Source organism: Leucopleurus acutus (genome assembly GCF_964270905.1).
Source record: "Leucopleurus acutus genome assembly, chromosome: 11".
Lineage (NCBI taxonomy): Eukaryota > Metazoa > Chordata > Mammalia > Artiodactyla > Delphinidae > Leucopleurus > Leucopleurus acutus.
This window is the reverse complement of record NC_139152.1, coordinates 93690403-93713811: the sequence shown is the minus strand read 5'-3', so window position 1 is coordinate 93713811 and position 23409 is coordinate 93690403. Positions and strand designations below refer to the sequence as shown.

Here is a 23409-nt window from a genome sequence, read left to right as displayed (position 1 = left end):
CAAACATCACACTGATAAGTTCCAGGGGTTAGGACATAGACGTATCTTTTTGGGGACCAGCATTCATTAACTACTAGGAAACAAGGATACAGAAGAGCTTATGAATTCCAAGCACGAGGGAGAAATAAATAACTGAGCATCTCACTTATTCCTCACGACTGCCCAGTAAGGCAGATTCTACTATCCTTGTTTACATGCAAGGAACGGGGCTCCTGCAAGCAGGAGCTTCCACCCCAAGAGCCAAAGTGGCGGCCACCCGAGTGACAGGTGACACCCCAGATAAGGAGGAAGCCAGTTCACCCAGCTCCAGCCACTGCCATCCCCATGCCAAGCCCCTGGAGCAGGCCCAGCTCTGCCTGACCGCAGGCTCTAGGGACCCTCAGGTGTGCCCAAAGGTCACATAGTAAATTAGTGAGACAATTCAGACTTGAATCTAGGTGTCATGCCTTCAAGCCAGCGGCTCTTCCCATGTTCTCAAGCTCCCTTATAACCAGAAAACTCAAAAGGAACCAGCACAAAGCCTAGCTTGAGAATTCACAGCAACCCTGTCACTGGGTGGGGGGTAGCAACCTCATCAGCTACACCCATCCAAGTTCCAGGAAATACCCCTTGCTTTGGAGCTAATATAGACCACGCGGCGCGGCACACAGGATCTTACTGCCCAGACCAGGGATGGAACCCGTGCCCCCTGCAGTGGAAGCGCGGAGTCCTAACCACAGGACCGCCAGGGATGTCCCGACCATGCAGATTTTGACGGGGTATTTATTGCTGTTTCACCTCTTGCTGCCAGTCTTAGGGTAGGGCTTTCTAAAGTAAAACCACAAGTTTGAGAAACAAAGACCTGCCTTCACTACCTACTGCTTTGGCCTTGGACAAGCTATTTAATTACTCTGAGCCTCACTTTCCTCATCAATAAAACCAGGATTCCACATCTACCCATCTCCAGAGTGAGATAATGCATGAACAGTGTTCAGACCATTCTGAGGGCCTTACTCCTGAATATAAAGTTTCTACAGCTCCAGGAACATTTGATCTTTGATGGGTAGGTTGTGTGAGTTACCTGAGACAACCAGTTTCGGTAAAGTTTGTTATTATTATAGATCAGTATGATCTGTGCTTTGTTAGAAAAGATTAGAAATTGGCTCTGATAACAGTGTGGGCTGCTCGGTTTGGGGATGCAGAAGATGCCATCTCAAAGAAATGCCCAAGATGGCAGATCCCATATGGTTGTTTAAGGGAGGGATGGCAGAGAGAGGGAAAAACAGACACAACTCAGCTGTGACTGGCCGTGAAGGTCCCGGCAGACAAGCAGTAGCTCCGAACCTCACTGAGGGTGGGAGAGGCTGCCCACGACATAAACCAAAGTTTTCAGTGTGAAAAGTCAGGACACCTGGGAGCAGAAGACAGTAGAGTTTGGAGCCAACTCTTTGCTTTTCCTTGTAACTACGTGACCTCGATCAAGTCACTTAACTCCCCGAGTCTGTTTCCTCATCAGTGAAATGGGGATCCCACTAAACCCGAGCTGTGAAGTATAGGCAATGTACATGGAGTCCTTTCAGCACAGTCCTGGCAGTAGGTGTTCAGTAGTTCCTTCCTGAAACCCAGCACTTCCACGAACATGCACGCAAATTATGGCAGGTCATTAATGCTCACAGGAGTCTTGTGAGATGCAGGTAAGATACTGAATATGAAAATGTCCTGTATACTGCTTTATGAATCCAGGGATTAAATAATTCAAACACCAATAACGAATGCATCAGGAGAAAGTATCTCATGACAAATGGGAAATTACGTATTGTTGCCCTTGTCCACAGATGCTCCCCAACAATAATGAGACGACAAATGTGACTCTAAAGAAGATTCTTTATTGAGACCTACTTAAAAAATTTCACTCCCTGATTTAAATAAACTTCAACTCAGTTGACTGGCTGATGGCTGAGCTAGGTAAAGGCTTCATGGTGGCAAAAACACTCCCCACCTATGATGACATCAAAATAGGTTCCTGAGTAGTGTCAAGTATGAATATACTCAGGGTCTCTGTCCCATCTTCTTCAGGGTTCGATTAAGCTGGAAGAGAAAGAAAAGCAAAGTCAGATATGGCTTTTTTTAAAAAATTTGTTTGTTTGTTTGTTTTTGGCTGTGTTGGGTCTTCATTGCTGTATGCGGGCTTTCTCTAGTTGTGGTGAGCAGGGGCTACTTTTCGTTGCGGTGCGCAGGCTTCTCATTGCAGTGGCTTCTCTTGTTGCAGAGCACGAGCTCTAGGCACTCAGGCTTCAGTAGTCGTGGCACATGGGCTCAGTAGTTGTGGCTTGTGGGCTCTTGAGCACAGGTTCAGTAGTTGAGGCGCACGGGCTTAGCTACTCTGCGACATGTGGGATTTTCCCAGGCCAGGGCTCAAACCCATGTCCCTTGCATTGGCAGGCAGATTCTTAACCACTGTGCCACCAGGGAAGCCCAGTCAGATATGGCTTTTTCACCAAACCTTTTCCTACAGTGTGCACGATCACCAGGCCAGGCCGCCCCTCTGACATGAGCATGAGTTGTCTACTATCATGTGTAAATGCTCGGTTAGGTCCTCCACCTGACATTCTTATGGTGTCACACAATTCATGCAGCTTGTCCTATCTGCCCTTCACACTCAACAAACACACATCCCATGCTGCTCTGCCCATTTTATAGACAGGAAAGGGACCCAGGGTGACTAGACTTGTCAGGGCTCTATTATTATCCTGCAGGAGGAGTCTGGTAGCATGGACCACAGCACAGCAGTGACCTCTGCTGGAGCACTCAAAGCACCAAGACGCAGTGGCTCTAGCTACGGACACAAAAAGTGACCCCCAAGACCTCTCCAAGGGCAGGATGTGGAATGCACCAAGTCTGTCAGAACAGAGCTTCATGGTCTCAGCTTGCAGAAACTGGCCAGACCTGTCTAAGTCAGAGAGTAACTGCCAAGTGGTGAGGGATGGGTCAGAGCAGGCAGTGAATCCACCCATATTAGGAAATACCAGGGAGGGAGAAGAGAGCCGGCCACCCGCAGCGGGAGATCTTGGAAAGAGATGCTCCAGAGAAGGCTGACACAGCAACTCCTACGGGCCCAACCCCACTCCCCAAACCCCAAGCAGCCAGCCAGTCTAGCTCAGAAACTTAAAGGGCCAATTTCAGGCTTTCTTGAAAACAGAAATGAGAAATAAACAATTTATAACTCCCCACCCAGTTCCTAACCTCTGTCCCCAGCCCACACACCGCTCTCAGACCTCTCACCTCTTCAAATTTGTGAATCTGCCGGATGAAGAAATCCCCATAGCGCCTGGCCACCTTGGTGTCTGCGATGTGGATCATGTCCTATGAGAAAAGCAACCAGACAGGAGCGGTGAGGGAGAGCCGCTTTCGGGCCTGCAAACAGCAGTGATGCTAAGTGCCAGATAGACCCTTATGGAAGAGCACTACCAGTCAAGAGCTGCTCTTTCTGTTTAGATGGCTGATTTTTATTTTCTCCCTGTTAATTCATTTATTTTATTTTCTAGTCTTTTTAACGAACATGAATCTTTTGGCTATAGTAACATTTAAAATAGCATTTTATTCTTATACACTGTTTATGAGTATAAAGTTGCAAATTAGTCTAGATTTTAAATTGCTTTTTAGCTCAAAATATTTTGTTGAGCACCGTTTTACTTGTAAATTACGACATAATCTAGGTTAAGATCCAAGAACTTTCTGAATCTCTTTGATAGGATTTTTTTCAAGTCAAGGATGAAAAAAGGCAAAAAAATAGAAAGTAATTTGCCAAAGACAAACCTGAACCAATAAGGAACAATAATAAAAACATGCAATTAAAAACATTTTCATGTAGGAAATTTAAATCATGTTATTAATTTAACCTGAATATAACCTCACAGCAAAATTTTATTTGTAATAACCAAGTTGCTAAATCTTGGGAGAAGTGTTTTATTAAAGACCATCCAGATGGTTGGGACCAGTTCAGCTGGGCCACTAAAAGGGATGGAGGGATGGAGCAAATGACTGATACTGCCAAAGAACGTGTACATGTCAGGCATTGGGAATAAATGCAAAAAGGACTTTAGTTAGCTGACGTGATACGGCAGGGGATAGACAGTTCTGATATTTAAAAACATGACTTAAAAACAACATTGAAAAACTTCCCCAACAGACATGTTTCTGCTTTTGGTGAGTCTGTTCATGGCAGGGATAGCCAAGTTCTGCCAAACACCAAGCCTTCAAAATGCCATTAAGTCTAAAATGAGAGGATCTGGTTTAGCAAGATGAGCTTCCAAAAACAAACTACCCAAACTGGCCAAGCAATTCCACAACTAGGTATATATACCCAAGAGAATATTGTTCACACAAAACTTGTACACAAAAATTCATAGCAGCATTATCCATAATAGCCAAAAAGTGAAAACAGCTCAACTGTCCACGAACTAATGAACAGATAAACAAAGTGTGGTATACCCAAACAGTGGAATGTTATTTGGCTGTAAAAAGGAATAAAGTACTGATACCTGCTACAACCTGGATTAAACTTGAAAAGATGCTCAGTAAAAGAAATCAAACGCAAAAAGCCACATCTTTCATGATTCTATTTTTAGAAAATATCAAAAATAGAAAAATCCACGGAGACAGAAGCAAGATCCCTGATTTGCCAGGGATGCGGGGGGAAGGAGGAATGGGGAATGCTGTTAATGGGCAGGGATTTCTTTTGGGGATGATGGAAATGTGGAATTAGATAGCAGAGATGGTTGCACAACACGGTGAACAAACTAATAATCATGGAATTACACCCTTTAAAGTGGTGAAGTTTGTTATGCAAATTTTATCATTAAAAACTGTCAGCCAAAAATTAATTTTAAAAATTATTTTTTATTGGATTATAGTTGATTTACAATGTTGTGAAAAAAGAGTATTTAAATTAAATAAATAAAAAGTAGTTGTTAGCAATGGATAAACACACACATATGTATGGTATAGGTGTTGTGAGGTTATTTGTCTCTTAGGGTTGTGTATCCCTAAGAGATGTTGTGTACATATGTGTATTGTAGACCAACATCTTTCTGAAAGCAACCAAAAATGTAGGATATTTTAAAAAATTGCCTCATAGGTGCTTCCCTGGTGGTGCAGTGGTTAAGAATCCGCCTCCCAGTGCAGGGGACACGAGTTTGAGCCCTGGTCCGGGAAGCTCCCACATGCCGCAGAGCAACTAAGCCTGTGCGCCACGATGAAGAGCAGTCCCCACTCAGCTCAACTAGAGAAAGCCTGCATGCTGCAACGAAGACCCAACACAGCCAAAAAAACCCAAAAAACACCGTTATGTATACTGTTCAATAGCCAAAAACCACCCAAATGTCCACCAGTAGAAGAATGGAAACACCGTGGTCAGTAACTGCAGTAGAATTTGGACCATCACACATCACAGAACAATAAGCATGACTGACCTACTGCTACATATGACAACGGTGGATGGTGATTCTCTCAAATACAATGTTGAGCAAAAGAAGCTGGATAGAAAATACCACATACTGCATAATCCCATTATATCAAGCTCAAAACCAGGCAGCACCAATCTAGGGTGGTACAAGTCAGGACAATGGCTTCCCACCCACTAAAGGACTTCCAGCAGTCTACTAAGCACCCTCCCCCCTTCTTCTCCAACCTCATCTCCCACCACAACCTCCTCTCAGGCCACTCCAGCCACACTGCAGCTGTCTGGGCTCGCTCCTGCCTCAGGGCCTTTGCTCTAACTGCTCCCTCCACCTGGAATGCTCTTCCTCCAGGTATCTGCTTGCTAATTTCCACACCTCCTTCAAGTCTTAGCTTCGGTTTCACTTTCTCAACAAAGTCTACCCTGAGCACCTTAATACTGCAGCCTGTGCCTTCCACCACCATTAACCCAACTTACTCCACGGCACGTGGCAACTTCCAAACTACTACATGCTTGCTTAATTATAACGCTTTTTGTCATTTTTTTAACACTAGAATACCAGCACAAGGGCAAAAATCTTTGTTGATTTTGTTCAATGATGTGTCCCAGATGCCCAGAACAGTGGGTGCCTTGAGAACATAGCCCAAGGGGCAGTCATACCTTATCGATATAGAAGTCAACCTCAGAGGCTGACTGAAATTCGCCATCGAGGGCAGAGATGCCACTGGTCCACACCAGGTTCTTCATTTTGTGTTTGAAGACAAGAAGCTGGATTCGGAACTCCTGCTCGGTGAGGTCCAGGAAGCCGGCCAGCTTGGCCACAGGCATGGTGGTGTAGAGCTTGAGGAAGCTGCGGATGGTTGAGAGTTGGGCCTGCTGCTGCACCTCATCAGAAAACACCTTCAGCTGCTGTAAGAAGGGCTCCTTGTGGTAATTGGGGTGTACGTTGTCATAGTTGGGCACTACAGGTGACAGGAATTTGGGGCAGGAGTAGCTGAAAAGTTCCTCGTAGACCTGTGGGTCACCTTTCTGCATGCGTAGCATCTTGTCCCCATATTTCTCCCGCAGCTGGAGGTGAATGCTCTCATCGATACGCATGGGGTACATGGTGAGGGCGATGGCCAGCAGGGCGTGCATCTGCTCATTCTGCTTGTTAATCTGGGGGTGGGGGGAGAGATCGGTGCAGGGTCAAATGAATGGATTTTCTGAGGTCCCCACCATCCTCCCAAGTACACTCTGTACAGACCTTCTGACTTCTCCCTTTGTCTTACACCCTTCAGCCAACTTTCCCAATGTCTCCTCCAATCCTCCCTCTAGCTCTACGGAACTTCTGGCCTAGTTCCAGGTCCTCTGTAGTTGTTTCCTGGACTCTTTACTGGTACCTCTGCCTCGGTCTCACCAATCCGCCCTACACATCACTGGCAGGTCAATCGTTCCACACCAAGTATGATCAATTCACCCAGAAATCTCTGCTGGCACTTAACGCCTCCAGAATAAAGATTAAATACTTCAGCTGGGCCGTGAAGGTCACCCCAGACTCTAACACCCCAATCGGACTGTTCTCCTGCCTTCTAGCCAAAATGATTTATTGTGCTACTACATGACCACACTTCCAAGTCTCAACACCTCTGCTCTGCTTAGAAACCTGCTCCCAATTCTATGCATGTTTTGAATCCACCCTCCTCCAGGCAAACTGCTTGAGGGCAGTACCCACATCTAACTGATTTTAAACACCCACAGCCCAGTGAACACTCTAGGCACCGCTGGGGAATAAAAGTGAAACAAAAATCCTGTCCTTATCATCAGGGTGTTAATGATCCGAAGTAATAGGTGTAACAAAGAAAACACTTAAGTAGGCGAGCCGTTAACAAATCATCCTACTGAAAAAGCACATAGAAGAGCAAAATTCTGGAAGGCGTTCACCCAAAAACTGTTGGCACATGTGTGTCAGCTGGTCAGAGGCCTCCTTACCATCTCATATTTGTACGTGGTCCTTTGGAACATGCTCTTGGTCCTCTGGATGTAGAGAAGGATGTTGGCAAAGACCCGGATAGCATCCTGGTATCGACGCATCATCAAATATGCAAAACCGACATAATAGTATGTGGTAACCTGGCACTCGGGCACACGAGAATACATGCTCTGTGGAAGGAGGCAGAAGCAGCAGCCATGAATCTCAAGACCAATTCATCCCAGGTAGGATCTGAAAATTGCTGGGGCCTAGTGTCGGCTGAGGTGGAAGCACTGAGAGCTCCCTGCAGAGGCCCTGAACTACCCAGAGGAATCCTGGCTCTGAAGTCAGAGGCTCTGAGTGCAGATCGTACCACTTACTGATTATGTGACCTGAGGACTCCATTTTCTTGGCTGTAACAGAAAAGGACTGGACCAGGTAACCCTAAAATTTCTTTCAGCTCTAAAATCACCTACACCTCACTTTCACATTCTTTCTTGCTTTCTAGTCCTTGCTTTTCCAAATAGCCCTATAAGAAAAAGGACAGATAAGATACACACACGTCAAACAAAAACGTACCAAGTTTCTGTGGCTAGGAATAGGAACACAACCACTGCTAACGTATCATTACCTGTGCCACCTTAGAACTAAGTAAGTCTTTCATTAATTCTTCAGTGAAAGTTGAAAAGTAAAAATCTGCCAGCATCAGTCTGGTCTGAAAACAGAATCAAAAGACTGCTGAATATTTTAAGTGTTGTTAAGCACCAAAGAGAAACCACCTGGTCCAGGTTCAGATTTTCCCTGCAGTGGTTTTCCCAGTTCTTGTCTCAATTTTCCACTGACCTGGGGAGGAATCCTGTTTTATTCTCCATGAAATCTGAAGCAGACAGACAGACTTTCTGGCTCTGGGAAGGTGGGCCTGAGGAAACAGGGAATGAATTACCTTCTTGTTCAGTTCGATGTTCTCCAGCACCTTGATGGCCTGGTAGTAATCCCCCAACAGGGAGTGCAGACGCAGAAGCCCCACCAGGCTGAAGTAGCCAAGCATCTTGTAGAGGGAGTGCCGTCCATACTCCCCAGCCACACTCTCAGGGTCACCTGAGAGAGACACACAGACACTGTGAGCACTTCAGCAGAGGCAGTGGAAGGAGGGCAAGCCTGACCCTTGAAGTTTACCCTCAGTAAACTCTTCATCTACTGCCAGTCTCTAAAGCTTCCTGCAATAGGGAATAACTGCCTTAGAAAGAATACCAAGCAACATCATGCCTGGCCTTATGCTAAGCTTACATTTCTAAGTCACCTAAGGGGTGTGGCAGCCCCCCCCACCATACACACCTAAGAATATGAGGGGACCCCTCTCATCAATAAGAGCTACTTGGCAAGGCCCCTCCTTTCAGGAAGCCCATGAGATCAAAGCTATCTTCCTAATAACACTATTTAGGTGTGTTCCTATTTATCTTCCTAAGATACTATTTGCCTTTCTCACTGAGTTGACATTTGCACTGATGGTGCAAAAACAACGCGGGTAAAACTATGGACAACTTAGCATCAATCGGGTAGTGGCACCAAACTCTACTGTCATCACTGTATTCTTTACCACCACTCACCTGCAATAAAAGAACCAGCCACTTCCTTTTCCCCACAAAACCCCATTTTTAATTGAAAAAATAACTGATACACAGACTGAATAGAGACATGGGTATTTTCTCAAAAATGAGTGCAGTTAGCTTGTTAAGATGTCAATGAAAACAACTGGCAGTGTTTGCTGCCAATGAAAACTTGAGCTTTTAAGTAAAAATTAGAATTTCATAAAACTTCTATCTGCCACTATGAACTCAACAGCTCCCCAATGAAGACCTATCTGATAAGGTTGATGGTCAAAGTAACAGATGTGGTTTCAAAAAACTGTATAATTGACTTCCCTGGTGGTCCAGTGGGTAAGACTCTGAGCTCCCAATGCAGGGGGCCCAGGTTCGATCCCTGGTTGGGGAACTAGATACTGTATGCATGCCGCAATTATGAGTTCACATGCCACAACTAAGACCTGGCATAGCCAAAATAAATAATTAAAACAACAACAACAAAAAAAACTGTACAATAAAATGTGTCAACTTTCAGAAAATCTTGATAGCTCAATGAATCAGTATTTTACAAAATCACACATGAGTAAAAAAAATTCATTCAAGCGGCAGGATAAACCAATAAACTTTAATGTAACAAAGTATAAGTTCACTGATAAGGCTTCAGATTCCACACTGCAACTAACCTGTATGAAACTACCCGCTGTCAACTTCTGATGCAGAACCAGAGAAGAGCCAGGCTACCTGTAAAGGCTATTGAGTTTCTCTTTCCTGTCCCAATTAAATATCTGTGTGAGGCCAGATTTCCCTCAGATACTTCAACCAAAACAGCATATTGCCACAGACTGAGTGAAGAAGCAGGAGACTCCAGCTCTCTTCTACGAAGCCAGATATTAAAGAGGTTTGCAAAACCACCACTCTTCTCACTGTAACAAGATCTGTATATAGATAAACTTGTGATTCTTAATCTTTTAAGACTGTAAAGTGGTCCTCACACCAAAAAGTTTGAGAAGTGCTTATCTAAACAAAGGCCCTGGAGAGGGACTAGAAGTGTTTACAAATGCAGCTCTCAGGAAGTGCTTGTTCAGTCTGTCGGCCAACAGACTGCCAAGCCCAGCAGCCTCCAAATCAGCCCTCGGCTCCTGTTCACACCCAAATACCAAAGAGGAGCAGCCCATCGCTCCTCCGCACTACCCGCAGCCTCTACTCATGAGGCACAGATGGCAGGCAGCACTCACCTCCACTTGTGTACACCTCCAGCTGTCGGTTGATGTTGGACTTGTCTACAAGGGAGTGAAGGACATTGAGGACACTGTGAACATTCCAGATTTTGGGATTGGAACGAAGGAAGTCGATCTCCTCCTCTGACTTCTTGGCAGTCTTACAGCGGTACTGACTAAACGACTGAAACTGTTGAGGAAGAAGGGAAACGTGCAGCAGTGGCATTAACGCCAAAGGGACAGCACAGCACATAACACGCTACTGCTACCACTTCTCCCGCTACACCAGTCTGTGCACTACTGGTTCTTTCAAAGCCATCTTTGATTAAGCTGTGGATTTGTTCATTACTGACTATGTTACTTATTCCACAGCTAAGCAAAAAGCTCTAAAATGAGAGGTAATTTGTGGAAAAAAACATCGATTTGGAGTCAAACATAGTCTAAAGTACTTAACGTCTCTGGGCATCACAGTGCCATCAGCCTGGCCACCAGAATCAGGTGGCTTACGACAGATCTACTCATACGTGGTAGAGATGGGGCAGGTACCTGCATGTGTGTCTTCCCTTCCAGAGCTGACCATCAATTCACCTGTGACAGGAACCCAGTCTGAGTCACCCCTGTCCCAACCACAGAGCCTGGACAAGTGTAAGGCACATATAGGGTACATACCACAGCTATTTGTTTGGGGCAGGGTTTCTATCTGGAACCAGCACTGGGCTGGCTCCATCTGTCACCCAGAGACTAGCACAGGAGACCTAGTTACTGTGTCAGAATTAAAAGCTCCCTGGTTGATTTCTGGTGCATACACAGGTTTGGAAACCAGGGACCTAGAATCTAGGTTCTAGATGACCTAAGATTACTTTTCAACTCTGAAATATCATCCTCCTCCAAGAGCACAGGAGAAAACGTTTCCAAATTTACAATAAACAAATAGTATCAGGGCTTCCCTGGTGGCGCAGTGGTTAAGAATCCACCTGCCAATGCAGAGGACACAGGTTCAATCCCTTGCCTGGGAAGATCCCACATGCCGCAGAGCAACTAAACCCGTGTGCCACAACTACTGAGCCTGCGCTCTAGAGCCCACGAGCCACAACTATTGAGCCCACGTGCTAAAACTACCAAAGCCCGCGCTCCTAGAGCCCGTGCTCTGCAACAAGAGAAGCCACCACAGTGAGAAGCCCACACACCGCAATGAAGAGTAGCAACTAGAGAAAGCCCACGCGCAGCAACGAAGACACAATGCAGCCAAAAATAAATAAATAAAATAAACAAATTTATAAAATAATTTTAAAAGCAAATATCCTTCAGCCAACAATTCTACTTACAATCATCCCTAGAAATAGACTTTATCTGTAACACATACACCAGAAGAGTGGTACACCATGTACATGGCACAAAAGAACAAGGCAGGTCTCTATACGATGACTATCTTTCCAGACAGTAATTGATGCCTCTGCAAAGGCAAGCAAGGAAGACACTTTCACTTTATCTGCAGTTAAAAAAAAAAATCTCAACAATAGCAACACGTTCATATATTGCTGCATCAATACAAATAAATGAAAGAGTGGTGGGAATAAGGAGCAAAAAAAAAAAAAAAATTTTTTTTTTTTAATTTTAATTTTAAAAAAGACAAAAAACAACAAGAATAAAGAAGAGAGCGGTGGGGAAGAGCCCCTCACCCCATGCGGTTTAACTGGTGTTTTCTTCTTAAGTGGCTTACAGTGCTCTCACTTTTCACAAAGACTGGCTGGTGGAATCACACCTGGCCCACACTGGCCAGTCTTTGTTAGAAGCAAGAGCACTTAAACTCCTTAAGAGAACACCAGTTAAGCCCAGGGAATTAGGATTATTTTAAGACGGATGAAGAACCTTAACACAGATGATCCTCGCTGACTTGCTGCTAGCCAACAGGACAGCCAATCTTCTAAAATTACGCCAAATAACAAGCCAAGGAGCCAGAGAGGGCAAACGAGGCCAGTGTGGTTTGTGGCCTTCACTGCACAAAGGACTGAAGCCTGTCTTGAGCAGGAAGCCTCTTTCTCAAAGTGCCCTAGGAAGGTTTCCTCAGCTCACCAATCACAACTTATCAGCACTCTGTACTCAAAGTCTCTTTGATCCATGGGGCTCAAATAACTGCTTTATTAGGAAACTGATTTCCCCTGAAATACCTAGTAAGAACTGTGCCATCCCTGTAAAACATGGAAAAGATGTTTTTCCAAAATCAATTATTTTATGGTTTTTAGCAACAGCACTCTGAGACAGGTAATTTTTCCCTTTTGATAAAAATGTTCTTTCATTCTGATCCAACATATACTCACATCACCAGCACCACAATCAAGATATGGAATTTTTCTCCTGTAGGCGAGGAAAGTGAGGCTCAGAGAGCTAAGTAACACATCATCACTACAGAGCCACCAGGTGGCAGCCCCCAGACAAGTACCCACTCCTAGCTGACTCCAAAGCCTGGAAACCTGTGTTCTTCCTGCCAGACCACCTCTCAAGGTCAGTTAAGAACGGGGTGAATGTCAGGAGCTCAGTTCTCCAGACTTCTGAGGTCAGAATGGAGCTCTTAGACCTCAGTGATTCAAAACACCACAACATAGAGGCCACTTCCACAGGGTATTTCACACTACCCTAGGGTGGCTATACACCATAATCTTTTTAACAACACAAACAATGGTAATAGCTGCTCCTTGTCTGGACCAGTTATTTCAAATTAGGCCAAGGTTGACCAGATACCTGGTAGATGAACTCATCGATAATATCCCAGAGCCACTGGTTGGGAAGTTCGAGGGGAGCAGGACCATCAGCATCTGGGCAAGAGACCACAGAAAGGTCAGACTCGATCAATGACTATATGCCCATTCAGTAAGGCTGCAGAATGCATTTTGTAATTTCTCTCTTAAAAGGACTATGAACCACAAGACTTCCCCCTCTTCCCACCTGCACATTAAAATCCTGCTAAAAAGAGCTGAAGGCCAATACGAGGTCTCATCATAACCTCAGACTCACTGAGAATGTAGTTGAAGAGATTGCAGTAGTTGTAATAGGATTCAAACCTCTGCTCCAAGGAGGGTCCCCCCTGTAAAGAAAGCAGAGAAAGGAGGACACATTTAATCTAAATGCGTTCTACTCATGGCCTGCCACTGACAGTTGAAAACAAATACAGCTGATCCTTGAAAACACAGGGGTTTTGGTCAAAAATCTGTGTATAATCTGTGTATAATGTATCGTTGACCCTCCACATCTGCAGATTTAACCAATGGTGGATCCTGTAACACTATAAATATTTATTGAAAATACCTGCATATAAGTGGACCCGCATAGTGCCAACCCGCGTTGTTCAAGGGTCAACTATATATGAGAATTGACGTCAGCTCTCCCCTTCTTAGCATGTGAGAGCACTCAAGTGACAGGGAAGATAGTTAAGTGCTACAGCAGTTCAAAGGGGCACCGAATACCTGACGCCAACAGTCAAGTTTTATACCAAAAACTTGAACTGACCATTAAAGATCAGGCATATAGATCTGGCAAGGCAGAGGAGTGAGGGGAAGGTGTTTCAGGAAAAACAGGACTAATGAAGGCAAAGAAGTAAAATCGTGGTGCTTGAAGGTTAGGGAGTAAGGCAGACAATGCTACACTGGGCTACATTGGGCCAGAAATGCAGAGGTCTTACAGTGCCAAACAAGAATTAAGCCAGGGGGTCAGCAAATCCACCACCACCTGTTTTTGTAAATAAGAACCTTAATTGGCACACAGCCATGTGTACTCACTGTCATGGCTGCTACAAAGCTGAATAGATTCGACAGAGACCATTACAGCCCTCAAAGCCTAGAATACTCTCTATCTGGCCCTGTACACAGCAGGCTGCTGACCCCTGATCTAGACTTCATGTGGCTGGCAACAGAACCACTGAAGAGTTCTGAGCTGGGGAACGTGATGTATGGTGTATGTTGTGATGGAGTAGAAAGAACACTGCCTTGGAGTCGTAGCCCCACTGCTTACTAACTGTGGGGTCTGACAAGGTACTTAATCCCTCTGAAAAATGAGATTATGAAGTGAAAGTGCCTAATACAGTAAATGCTCTTTCAATGAAAACCTCCCCCTCCAACTCCCCCCCATCATGTATGTGAAACTGCCCCATCTGGTACCTAGTGAAGAGATCACGGGGTCAACAAACTTCTGCTGAATCTTCATCTACAGACCAGAGGAAAGATCAGAGGTGGGTTCTGATGCCACGTTCTGCCGAAAGCCATGTTATACAGGCTGGCTAGATTACTAGCCCAGCCTGCAAAGTACCTGAGCCATAGCATCAATGACAGAAGAGAATCTTTACTTTCTGTCAAATGAGGTAGTCAGAGAGCTCACTGGGATGCCAGAAAAACATGGCCCCCCGCATTACTTTGGCAACAAGAACTCCTTCACCTACCGCCATTGATGGTGGGGGGCTCCTGGGCCAAGGCCAGAGCTCTTGTCAGGTCAAGTCATCCTCAGGGGGATGAGAATGAGTGTGAGAAGCTGGGAACTCTTTAGATGGAAATACCGTAAGGAGACTGTGGTGGCAGTTTCTTTAATTTACACACGCACATACACGCTCCAACAATTAACGTGTCAACGTGGGGGATCAGACACTGGATTAGAACAGCTAGCAAGACAAAGTTCGTGCCCTGCTGGAGTTTACCCTCTAGTGGGGGAAGCAAGCAAAACCCAAGTAAATAAGACAATGTCAGAGAGCGATAGGTGCTCTGAGGTGTCACATAGTAGGGCTAGCAGCCAAGGGAGGGAGGGAAAGATGCAGGAAATGAGACTGGCAAGGAAGTCAGGGGCCAGGTCAAGCAGGACCATGACTAAGGCTTGGGATTTTATTCTAAGTATGATGGGAAGTCACGGTAGGATTGTGAGGAAGGGGGCGACTTGATGAGACTATGTTTTAAAAGGATCACCATGGTTACTAGGTTGAGAATAAACGTAAGTGGGCAAGAGTGGAAACTGACACCAGGTGAGCAGTTATGCCGTCATTCAGGCAAGAGATAATAATGCCTTGAACCAGGGTAGGTATGTGCATTTTTAAGATACAATGCTATATGCACACCTAATAGACTACAGTACAGTGTAGCATAACTTTTTTTTTAAGATTATTTATTTATTTAAAAATAAATTTTTGGCTGTGTCAGGTCTTAGTTGTGGCACGCAGGCTTAGCTGCCCCGTGGCATGTGGGATCTTAGTTCCCCAACCAGGGATCGAACCTGCATTCCCTGCATTGTAAGGCGGATTCCTTACTGCTGGACCACCAGGAAAGTCCCTAGCATAACTTTTATATGCACTTGGGGACCACAAAATTCATGGGACTGGCTTTATTGCGATATGCACTTTATTGCAGTGGTCTGGAACCAAACCTGCAATACCTCCAAGGTATGCCTGTAAACAGTGTAGATAGTATTTTAAGAGACTTAGGGCACTCTAAAATTCAGAAATCAGGAAGAAAAGAATCCAGCAAGTGCCCAAAGTTGGAAGAGTGTGGTAGAAAAAACAATGATGTCACAATAAGACAGGCCTAGCTTCAAAGAATTTTGCCATTTACTAGCTGCATGAATTTGAGAAAAAGCAACCTCTCGGCGCCCCAGTTTGCCTACTTTGCAGGATCACCATGAGGACTAGAGACATGCAGATGTGTGCCAAGTGCCTAGAATTGTGCCTGGCACACAGCGACAGTTGTATGTATTTCTCAGAGAGCAGGAGGCTCAGTGGCAATGCACTGAAGGGAAAAAGCAAGGGCATTCCAAGCGGAGGCATCCGAAGGTACCTGGGAACACACTTTTAGGATGACGTCCTGCAACCCAGTGCATGTGATAAGTGTCCAGTCAAGAACTGTGGGGATAAAGAAATTAAAAAGGATGGACAGGCTATGCAGTGGTACCATTTGCCTGAAACAGACACCCAGCTTTCTGGGTTCAATCATTCCCTCCATCCTTTCTTAAGAGAAAGCTCAGAAAACATGCCAACCACTCTTGGACACTGAACCAATATAAACTAGCAACTGTTTTCCAGGGACAAAAATGGCATAGTTTAAAAACTGCCGGCAACGTTTAGATACTCACACTGACTTTGGCATATATGTGCCTGTAGTATAATTCTTTGTACAGAATCAGAAAGACAGCATCTGAAAGAGATGGCAGAGGGGTGCTTTAGTAATCCACCAAACAACCGGGGTCTTCTGGCAGTTTTAGCCCGTGGTGGGAAGTAAAGTGGTAAATGTGATTTCAGAAACCAACCAACATCAAAATTCTAACACTTACACCCCAAGAATACATGCAACGAGAAACTTCATTTCCCACTTTATCCTTTCAACCTCATCTTAATCTCATTCAGGCCCGTTTCCCTTCACCACTTAGATATTTTTGCCATACAGTTGCTTAACCAAGACGTAAATACTAATGGCTCCATGGAAGGCAATATGACAGGATCAAAACTGCAAATACATGGGGATCTTTGACTTAGACATCCTATTTTAAGGAATTTATCCTATTGATATGATGCAGCCATTAAAAAGAAAGAAGGCGGGGACTTCCCTGGTGGCACAGTGGTTAAGAATCCGCCTGCCAATGCAGGGGACACGGGTTCGAGCCCTGGTCCGGGAAGATCCCACATGCCACGGAGCAACTAAGCCCGTGTGCCACAGCTACTGAGCCTGCTCTCTAGAGCCCAAGAGCCACAACTACTGAGCCTGAGTGCCACAACTACTGAAGCCCGTGCACCTAGAGCCCATGCTCCACAACAAGAGAAGCCACCGCAATGAGAAGCCTGCGCACCGCAACGAAGAGCAGCCCCCTCTGGCCGCAACTAGAGAAAGCCGGCGCGCAGCAATGAAGACCCGATGCAGCCAAAAATAAATTAATTAATTAATTTTAAAAAAAGCGGGGATGAGCTCTTTGGATATCAGTGTTGTGCAGAAGTTAACATACAGGTCTGAGACTATTAGCCTTAGAAAGGCCTGCTGGTAAAGTTGGTCCTTGCTTGGCATCTGGGAACCTAGATTTCAGGAGGGTTTCCCACCAATCTCATAAGGGTGGTCTGCTATCCCTAAACTGTTTGTGCAAACAACACGGTTTATACTGAACACCTGCTTTCCTTCTGGGAGTCTGGAATTTCAGTACATGCTAGCCAGAGGATGTGCCTACACGACCAGCCCCCAATAAAATGCCTGGACATTGAGTCTGTAATGATCTGCTCTGGTAGCTCCATAGAAAGCACCATAGCTGTCGGACTGAGTCCTATGAATCCTCCTAGCAAATAATCAAACCTGGTGGGGGGGGTCTTGGGAATCCTGGAGGTGCAGAATACTCTCCAAAAATACAATAAATTTTAAAAACGGAAAGAAAGGAGCATCTATCTAGTCTTTGTAAAAAAGGAAAAAGTTATTCCTAATTGCTTATATATGCATAGAGTATCAGAGGAAGGATAAACAATAAAATGGTGAACACTAGATGGCTCCAGAGAGAAAAACAGACAACTTGGGATAGAAATGGGAGGGGGATTTTTATACCAAATCTTTCATACTTTGAGTCCTGTGAATCCTTACCTGTTTAAAAACATGTATTACAGGACTCCTGTTGTGCTCAACATACATAATATTATATTCTTTATAGGCAAAATATTAAACAGAGCATAATGTCTGAGCAACATGGAAACACATTTAAGATTGAGTTCTAGCAAACGTTATGGACACTAAGGGGGGAAAGTGGGGGGGATGGTGGTGGTGGGATGAACTGGGAGATTGGGATTGACATATATACACTAATATGTATAAAATAGATAACTAATAAGAACCTGCTGTATAAAAAATAAATTAAATTAAAAGAAAAAAAAAAAAGAGTGAGTTCTAGGACTTCCCTGGAGGTCCAGTGGTTAAGAGTCTGCACTCACAATGCAGGGGGCACGGGTTCAATCCCTGGTCGGGGAATTAAGATCCTGCAGGCCGCACTGTGTGGCCAAAAAAAAAAAAAAAAAAAAAGAATGAGTTCTAAACCTGAGTAACGATGATGATGATACTAATGTTTAGTATTCAAAAAATGTTAGCTGTAACAAAAGAAGTGAAAGACTTGTACGTTAAAAAACTACAGAACACTGTTGAAAGAAATCAAACACCTAAATAAATGGAAAGACATCCATGTCCATGGCTTACAGGACTTAATATTGTTAAATGGCAATACTCTCCCAAATTGATCTTCAGATCCCACATAATTTCTATCAAAATCCAAGCTGGCTTCTTTGCAGAAATTGACAAGCTGATCCTAAAATTCACATGGAAATTCAAGGGACTCAGAAGACCCAAAGCAATTTTGAAAAAGAACAACAAAGGTGGAGGATTTACACTTGCCAATTTCAAAACTTACTCCAAAGCTACGATCATTTAGACAGTGTGGTTGGTACAAGCATAAGGACAGACATAGATCAATGGAATCAAAGTGACAGTCTAGAAATAAACCTCTACATTTACATGATAACAGATTTCGGGAAGTGCCAAGACAATTCAATGGAAAAAGAATGGTCTTTCTGAAAATTGGTACTGGGACAGCTGGCTAATCACATGCAAAAGAATGAAGTTGGCTCTTCTTACTTCACACCATATATAAAAGACACCATCAGAAAGTGAAACGTGAGAGGAGGCCAGAGAGCCCATTCTGGAGCAACTGTAATGACCCCAAAAATTACAGAGGGAAAAGGAAACCAGTCAAGACAAAAATCCCAACTTCAGTTTTCACCACATGTGAAACACCTCTGTCCCCTCTTCATCTACTCAGTTTTCATTCAACAAGTTATTTACTAAGGAATTTACTATGTACCAAACCCTGGGGAAATAAAACGGTGACCAAAACAGACACAGATCGTCCTGAGCTTTCTAATGAGCCTCAGTCATAGGATCCCATCCAACACACAGGACACAAAACACTCACACCTACCGTTGCCAACCTGTGGAGCAATGGTTTCAGCCTCAGGCCAAGGTGTATTCTTGAAAAATCTTTCAGTCAACTTGGTCCAGCTGAAAATCAAGAAAAAATATTCTAGAACTCCAAAACAGGAAGGATGTGAGAAGAGACAATCCTCATATTTTATAAATAAGTACCCAAACTCTGAAAAGGGAAGAAGTCACGGAAACAGAGCCAGGGCCAGAGCCTCGAAGTCTACAACTTTCCTCACCCCAGACAATCTTTCTTAATAAGGTGAAACATTTCTTTTACATCAGCTAGGCACCTACCAAGCTCTTCAGGATCATCTCCTGCCTCTGTACCATGAACTCTAGTCATATTTCACTGCTTACTGTTCCCTGACTTGAGAACTACCTTTTAGACACCCCCACCCCCCTCCCTCAGCTTTCCACCTCCCCTTCCACTTCCTGGAGCACTGTGCCTCCTCCCCCTCTCCAAACATGGAAGCACATCAGTCTATTTGTTGCAGTCTGATGCCACAACAGCCCTCAAGCATCCAACACAAACACTGATGCCCAAGATGCTTCACAACCCTACTTCCTTGATGAAGTCTTTCCTGACTATCCAACTCTGATTGACCTGTCTCATTTCTAACGCCCATTACATAAGGGCCGTCCCCTCAAAACCAGAAGCAGGGCTTCCCTGGTGGCGCAGTGGTTGAGAGTCCACCTGCCGATGCAGGGGACACGGGTTCGTGCCCCGGTCCGGGAAGATCCCACATGCCGCGGAGTGGCTGGGCCCGTGAGCCATGGCCGCTGAGCCTGTGCATCTGGAGCCTGTGCTCCGCAACGGGAGAGGCCACAACAGTGAGAGGTCAGCGTACAGCAAAAAAAATAAAAAATAAAATAAAAACCAGAAGCAACCACTCAGAGCTCAGCTCACCCTGTTTTGTGTTGAGAAGTTGTCCAGCACAGTTTAGAAATTAGGTTCTGGGGACAGACTGGACAGGTTCAAAACTCAGCACATCCACTTAGCTAGCTATAAGATTTATCCTTTCTGTGCTTTGTTTTCTCATCTATAAAATGAGGAAAACAACAGAACCTACTTCATGGGGTTACTGGGAAGGGTAAATCAGTAAATACAGAAAAAGCGCTCCGAACATTGCCTGATCTATAATGATCATACATATTATTGCTATTATAATTATTGATAGTCATGGTATTATTTTAGGCCTTGTACAAGTTCTGGGCAATGAGGTCAACAATATAACATGTCCCTAGCCCCCAAAGAATCACAGAAACCCCTCGGGCACTCTCTTTACAGAGAAATGAATAAACATCACCCCTTTTTAGAGACTGCATTACTAAGCCAGTCTCACCCAGTAAGAGATCATTTCAGCCAATGGCCCATACCTGTTCTCATAGATGTCCTGGATCTCATATACCTTCTGGTCAATGACATCGCTGGAGACACGACTGGCCTGTAGCTCATACACTTTCTGGTCAATTAAGTCTGAGACAGTTTTGTGGAAATACTGGATGAAATTTTTGATCACTTCAGGGATCACTTGATAGGTCTGCTGTTCATACTGACGTTCATAAGCCAGATCCTGCTTCGGATCTCCTAGAGATTAGATACAATAAACACTTCAAATCCACATACAGAACATAACAAAAGGGCAAGGCCATCCGCTAAACAAAACTCAAGTCTATAAAATCGGGTACAATTCCCTTTTAAACACTCAGAAATATAAATCGTCTCCAGGTCACTCCCAATCCCCACGGGCCTGTTTCCTCAGAACATTTTCCCACTACTTATTTATTTTATTTATTGAAGTTATTTATTTGCTTATTGTTTCCCGCACCAGAACCTAACGTCTATGAAAGCAAGAACCCTGTCTGTCTTGCACCCAGGTGTACCTTCAAGACCTGGAACAGCTATGGGGGGAGGGGGGGAACTGTGTGAAGGGCAGCAAGTAGTAGGCACTGAATATTTTTTGAATAAATGAATGACTGCCATTTTCTACCCATATGACTTGGTGCAAGTAACTAAACTTCTCTGTCCTCAAGTTTTCTCACCTGTAATGTTAATTTATGTCTTTGGAGAACTGCTGTAAGGGGCAAATGAAATACTTCACCCCAAGTACCCAGAACAACACATGGCACTTAATAAACGCTAAATCAAACCAAGTTACTGTAACAACTCAGGAAACATCAAAAACCTTCCAAAAAAGATTTCACTTGGACTTGGTTTCAATTACTTTAATTTTTCACAACAAGATTTTCTTCTTCAACTAAAAGCTTCAACAAGGAAACCGCAGTCAGGACAGTAACCCTTCCCTTCTGGGACTTTGAGGTGGACCATGAATAAGGCCTGGTTTAATAGCTCTCGTGGTGAGAGCTAGTAACTGACTCTAAACCTGGACCATCAAGACCGAGTTTTAAGCAGGTGCCCGTCAGAGCTGCTCTGAGACATCCAAAAAGGTGTCAATCCCTAGAAGCTGGCCAGACCTGTAGACTCACCTGTGTGCATATCATAGTCGCCCGGGTAAGCGTAGGGATCGTAGGCAGCCTAGAAACGAAAGAGACACAGACAAGACAGTCACCAGCTCGTGAATCCAAAATGCTCGTTCTAGGTTCTAAGGATACAAAGGTGGATAAGACACCGTCTCGTTCTTTGAGGAACTCACACGCCTGTGAGAAAAGGGAGAATAAACAATGACAATAGCGCGTTACGGCTGCAATAAAGTAGAGCAAAGCACAGGAGGCTGCGGGAATCTGCGGGGCCTGACAAGACTGAACCCAGACCATAAGAAATCGGAGTGCAGTTAGACACACAGAATCCTATAACTAGCCTCCGTTCCCGGATTTGGAAAAGGAGAGAACCAGGGGACCGGACACACGACATGGGCGGGCCGAGACGGGCTGATCAAGAGCCGGGAGCTGCGGGTGGCAACGGCATGAGGAACGCGCAAGCGGGGAGGCCGGCTGGGGCTGGTCGCGGCCCGCGAGTGCTCCCGGAGAGGCCCGGACACCGTCTCCCCGCGGGGCCCAGCATCCAAAGAGCCCTGCCCCTGTCGCGGAGCTCCGCACACGCTCTAGACCAGATTACCTCAGACTCGTAATCGTCAGCAGGATACGACATGGCTGCGCCGCTCGCGGACCTAGGCCGGAAAGAACGGAAAAGGCGGGCCTCGCCTGCCTCTTGACGCCGGAAGTCCAGCCCCCTCGAGGCTGCCGGGAAACCGGAAGCTCTTCCGGAGCCGCCGGAAATCTAAGGCAGCCATGTTTGGAAGGGCAAAAGCAACAAACCCATACATTATTCCTCCTTCAAATAGAGGCTCCACAAGGAAGGTGATTCTATAATACTCGCAAAAATTTAGAATTAAACACATTAAATATTTCGGCGTAATAAAGGATGGGCAAAGTAGTTGAAACAAGAAGTAATGCCACTCAAAAGATGGCTGACAGCTTCCTCGGCCGCCCTCTCGCACGAAGGGAAAATCGGATATGGGGGGGCCTGATCGTGGATTTAGCTGCAAGAGGTTTGCCTGCGGCAAAAAAAAAAAAAAAAAAGTCTTCAAACGTTCCGCCCTCAAAAGTCTAAACTTACTGGGTGTAAAAGTTGAGGCTTAGTCCAATACAGTGAAAGGGCATTGAGAAAAGGCGCCCGCCGACTTTGGACGTTAAGGCTGGAGCAGGCAAAGATGAAGCCAGCTGTGATGTGAGGAGAGAGTCGTGGGACCCACCCTCTCGTGCAGCCTTGAGCGCTGTGGGTGGTGGTCGGAATCGGGCATGGGGGTGGGTTGGGCTCCTGAAGAAACCGTAGAGTTAGGGAGTGGGTTATAAAATAAACCAACACAAACCGATACGTAGGTCAAGGGCCTTAGTTTAGCCATTTAGAATAGCAGTGCCACGCCCCAGCTCCTTGTACCGCGTTTTTGCTTTGCGTTCCCTCGTTGTCTGTTACCTAGAGGTGATAACCGTCGTGGAACTAAGCTTAAGGACCCATCGAGACTCTTCGTCGGCGCAAGGAGGGTAACCCAGCAACGTGCTCCTCTACTCCAATTTCTCCCCTGTCACACTTCCCCTTGTGTCTAGTGGCGTTTGGGATTCAGCTAAAGGAAATCCTGTTGGGAACATTTGAGTTTAGTAGGATATATTTATGTGACACTCTAACGTGAATAGTTATTGCTGGCCTTCCGTGTGTAAGATACACCTAGCCCGCTGTGATCAATGAGTGTCTTCAATGAAATAAGTATTTAAGGTTAATCAGGGCACTAGAAGGCTTGAA

The 23409-nt window shown here is 45.0% G+C and overlaps 1 protein-coding gene across 2 annotated transcripts; it reads right to left on the bottom strand.

Moving 5' to 3' along the window:
* Positions 1-1845: 1845 nt before the first annotated feature.
* Positions 1846-22284, bottom strand: EIF3L (eukaryotic translation initiation factor 3 subunit L). 2 transcript variants are annotated; one of them, XM_082850123.1, is made up of 13 exons: positions 22228-22284; positions 21639-21687; positions 20529-20739; positions 19150-19229; positions 16288-16349; positions 13201-13270; positions 12928-13001; positions 10207-10378; positions 8332-8486; positions 7409-7579; positions 6098-6595; positions 3262-3342; positions 1846-2067 (listed from the first exon to the last, which is right to left on the bottom strand). In XM_082850123.1, the coding sequence occupies exons 1-13, from the start codon at positions 22258-22260 to the stop codon at positions 2029-2031; spliced, it is 1695 nt and encodes a 564-aa protein (XP_082706249.1). In that variant the 5' UTR covers positions 22261-22284; the 3' UTR covers positions 1846-2028. The 2 variants fall into 2 exon arrangements, with proteins under 2 accessions (XP_082706249.1, XP_082706250.1); XM_082850124.1 differs by lacking the exons at positions 19150-19229; positions 21639-21687; positions 22228-22284 and having other exon boundaries at positions 20529-20735.
* Between the last annotated feature and the right edge of the window lie 1125 nt (positions 22285-23409).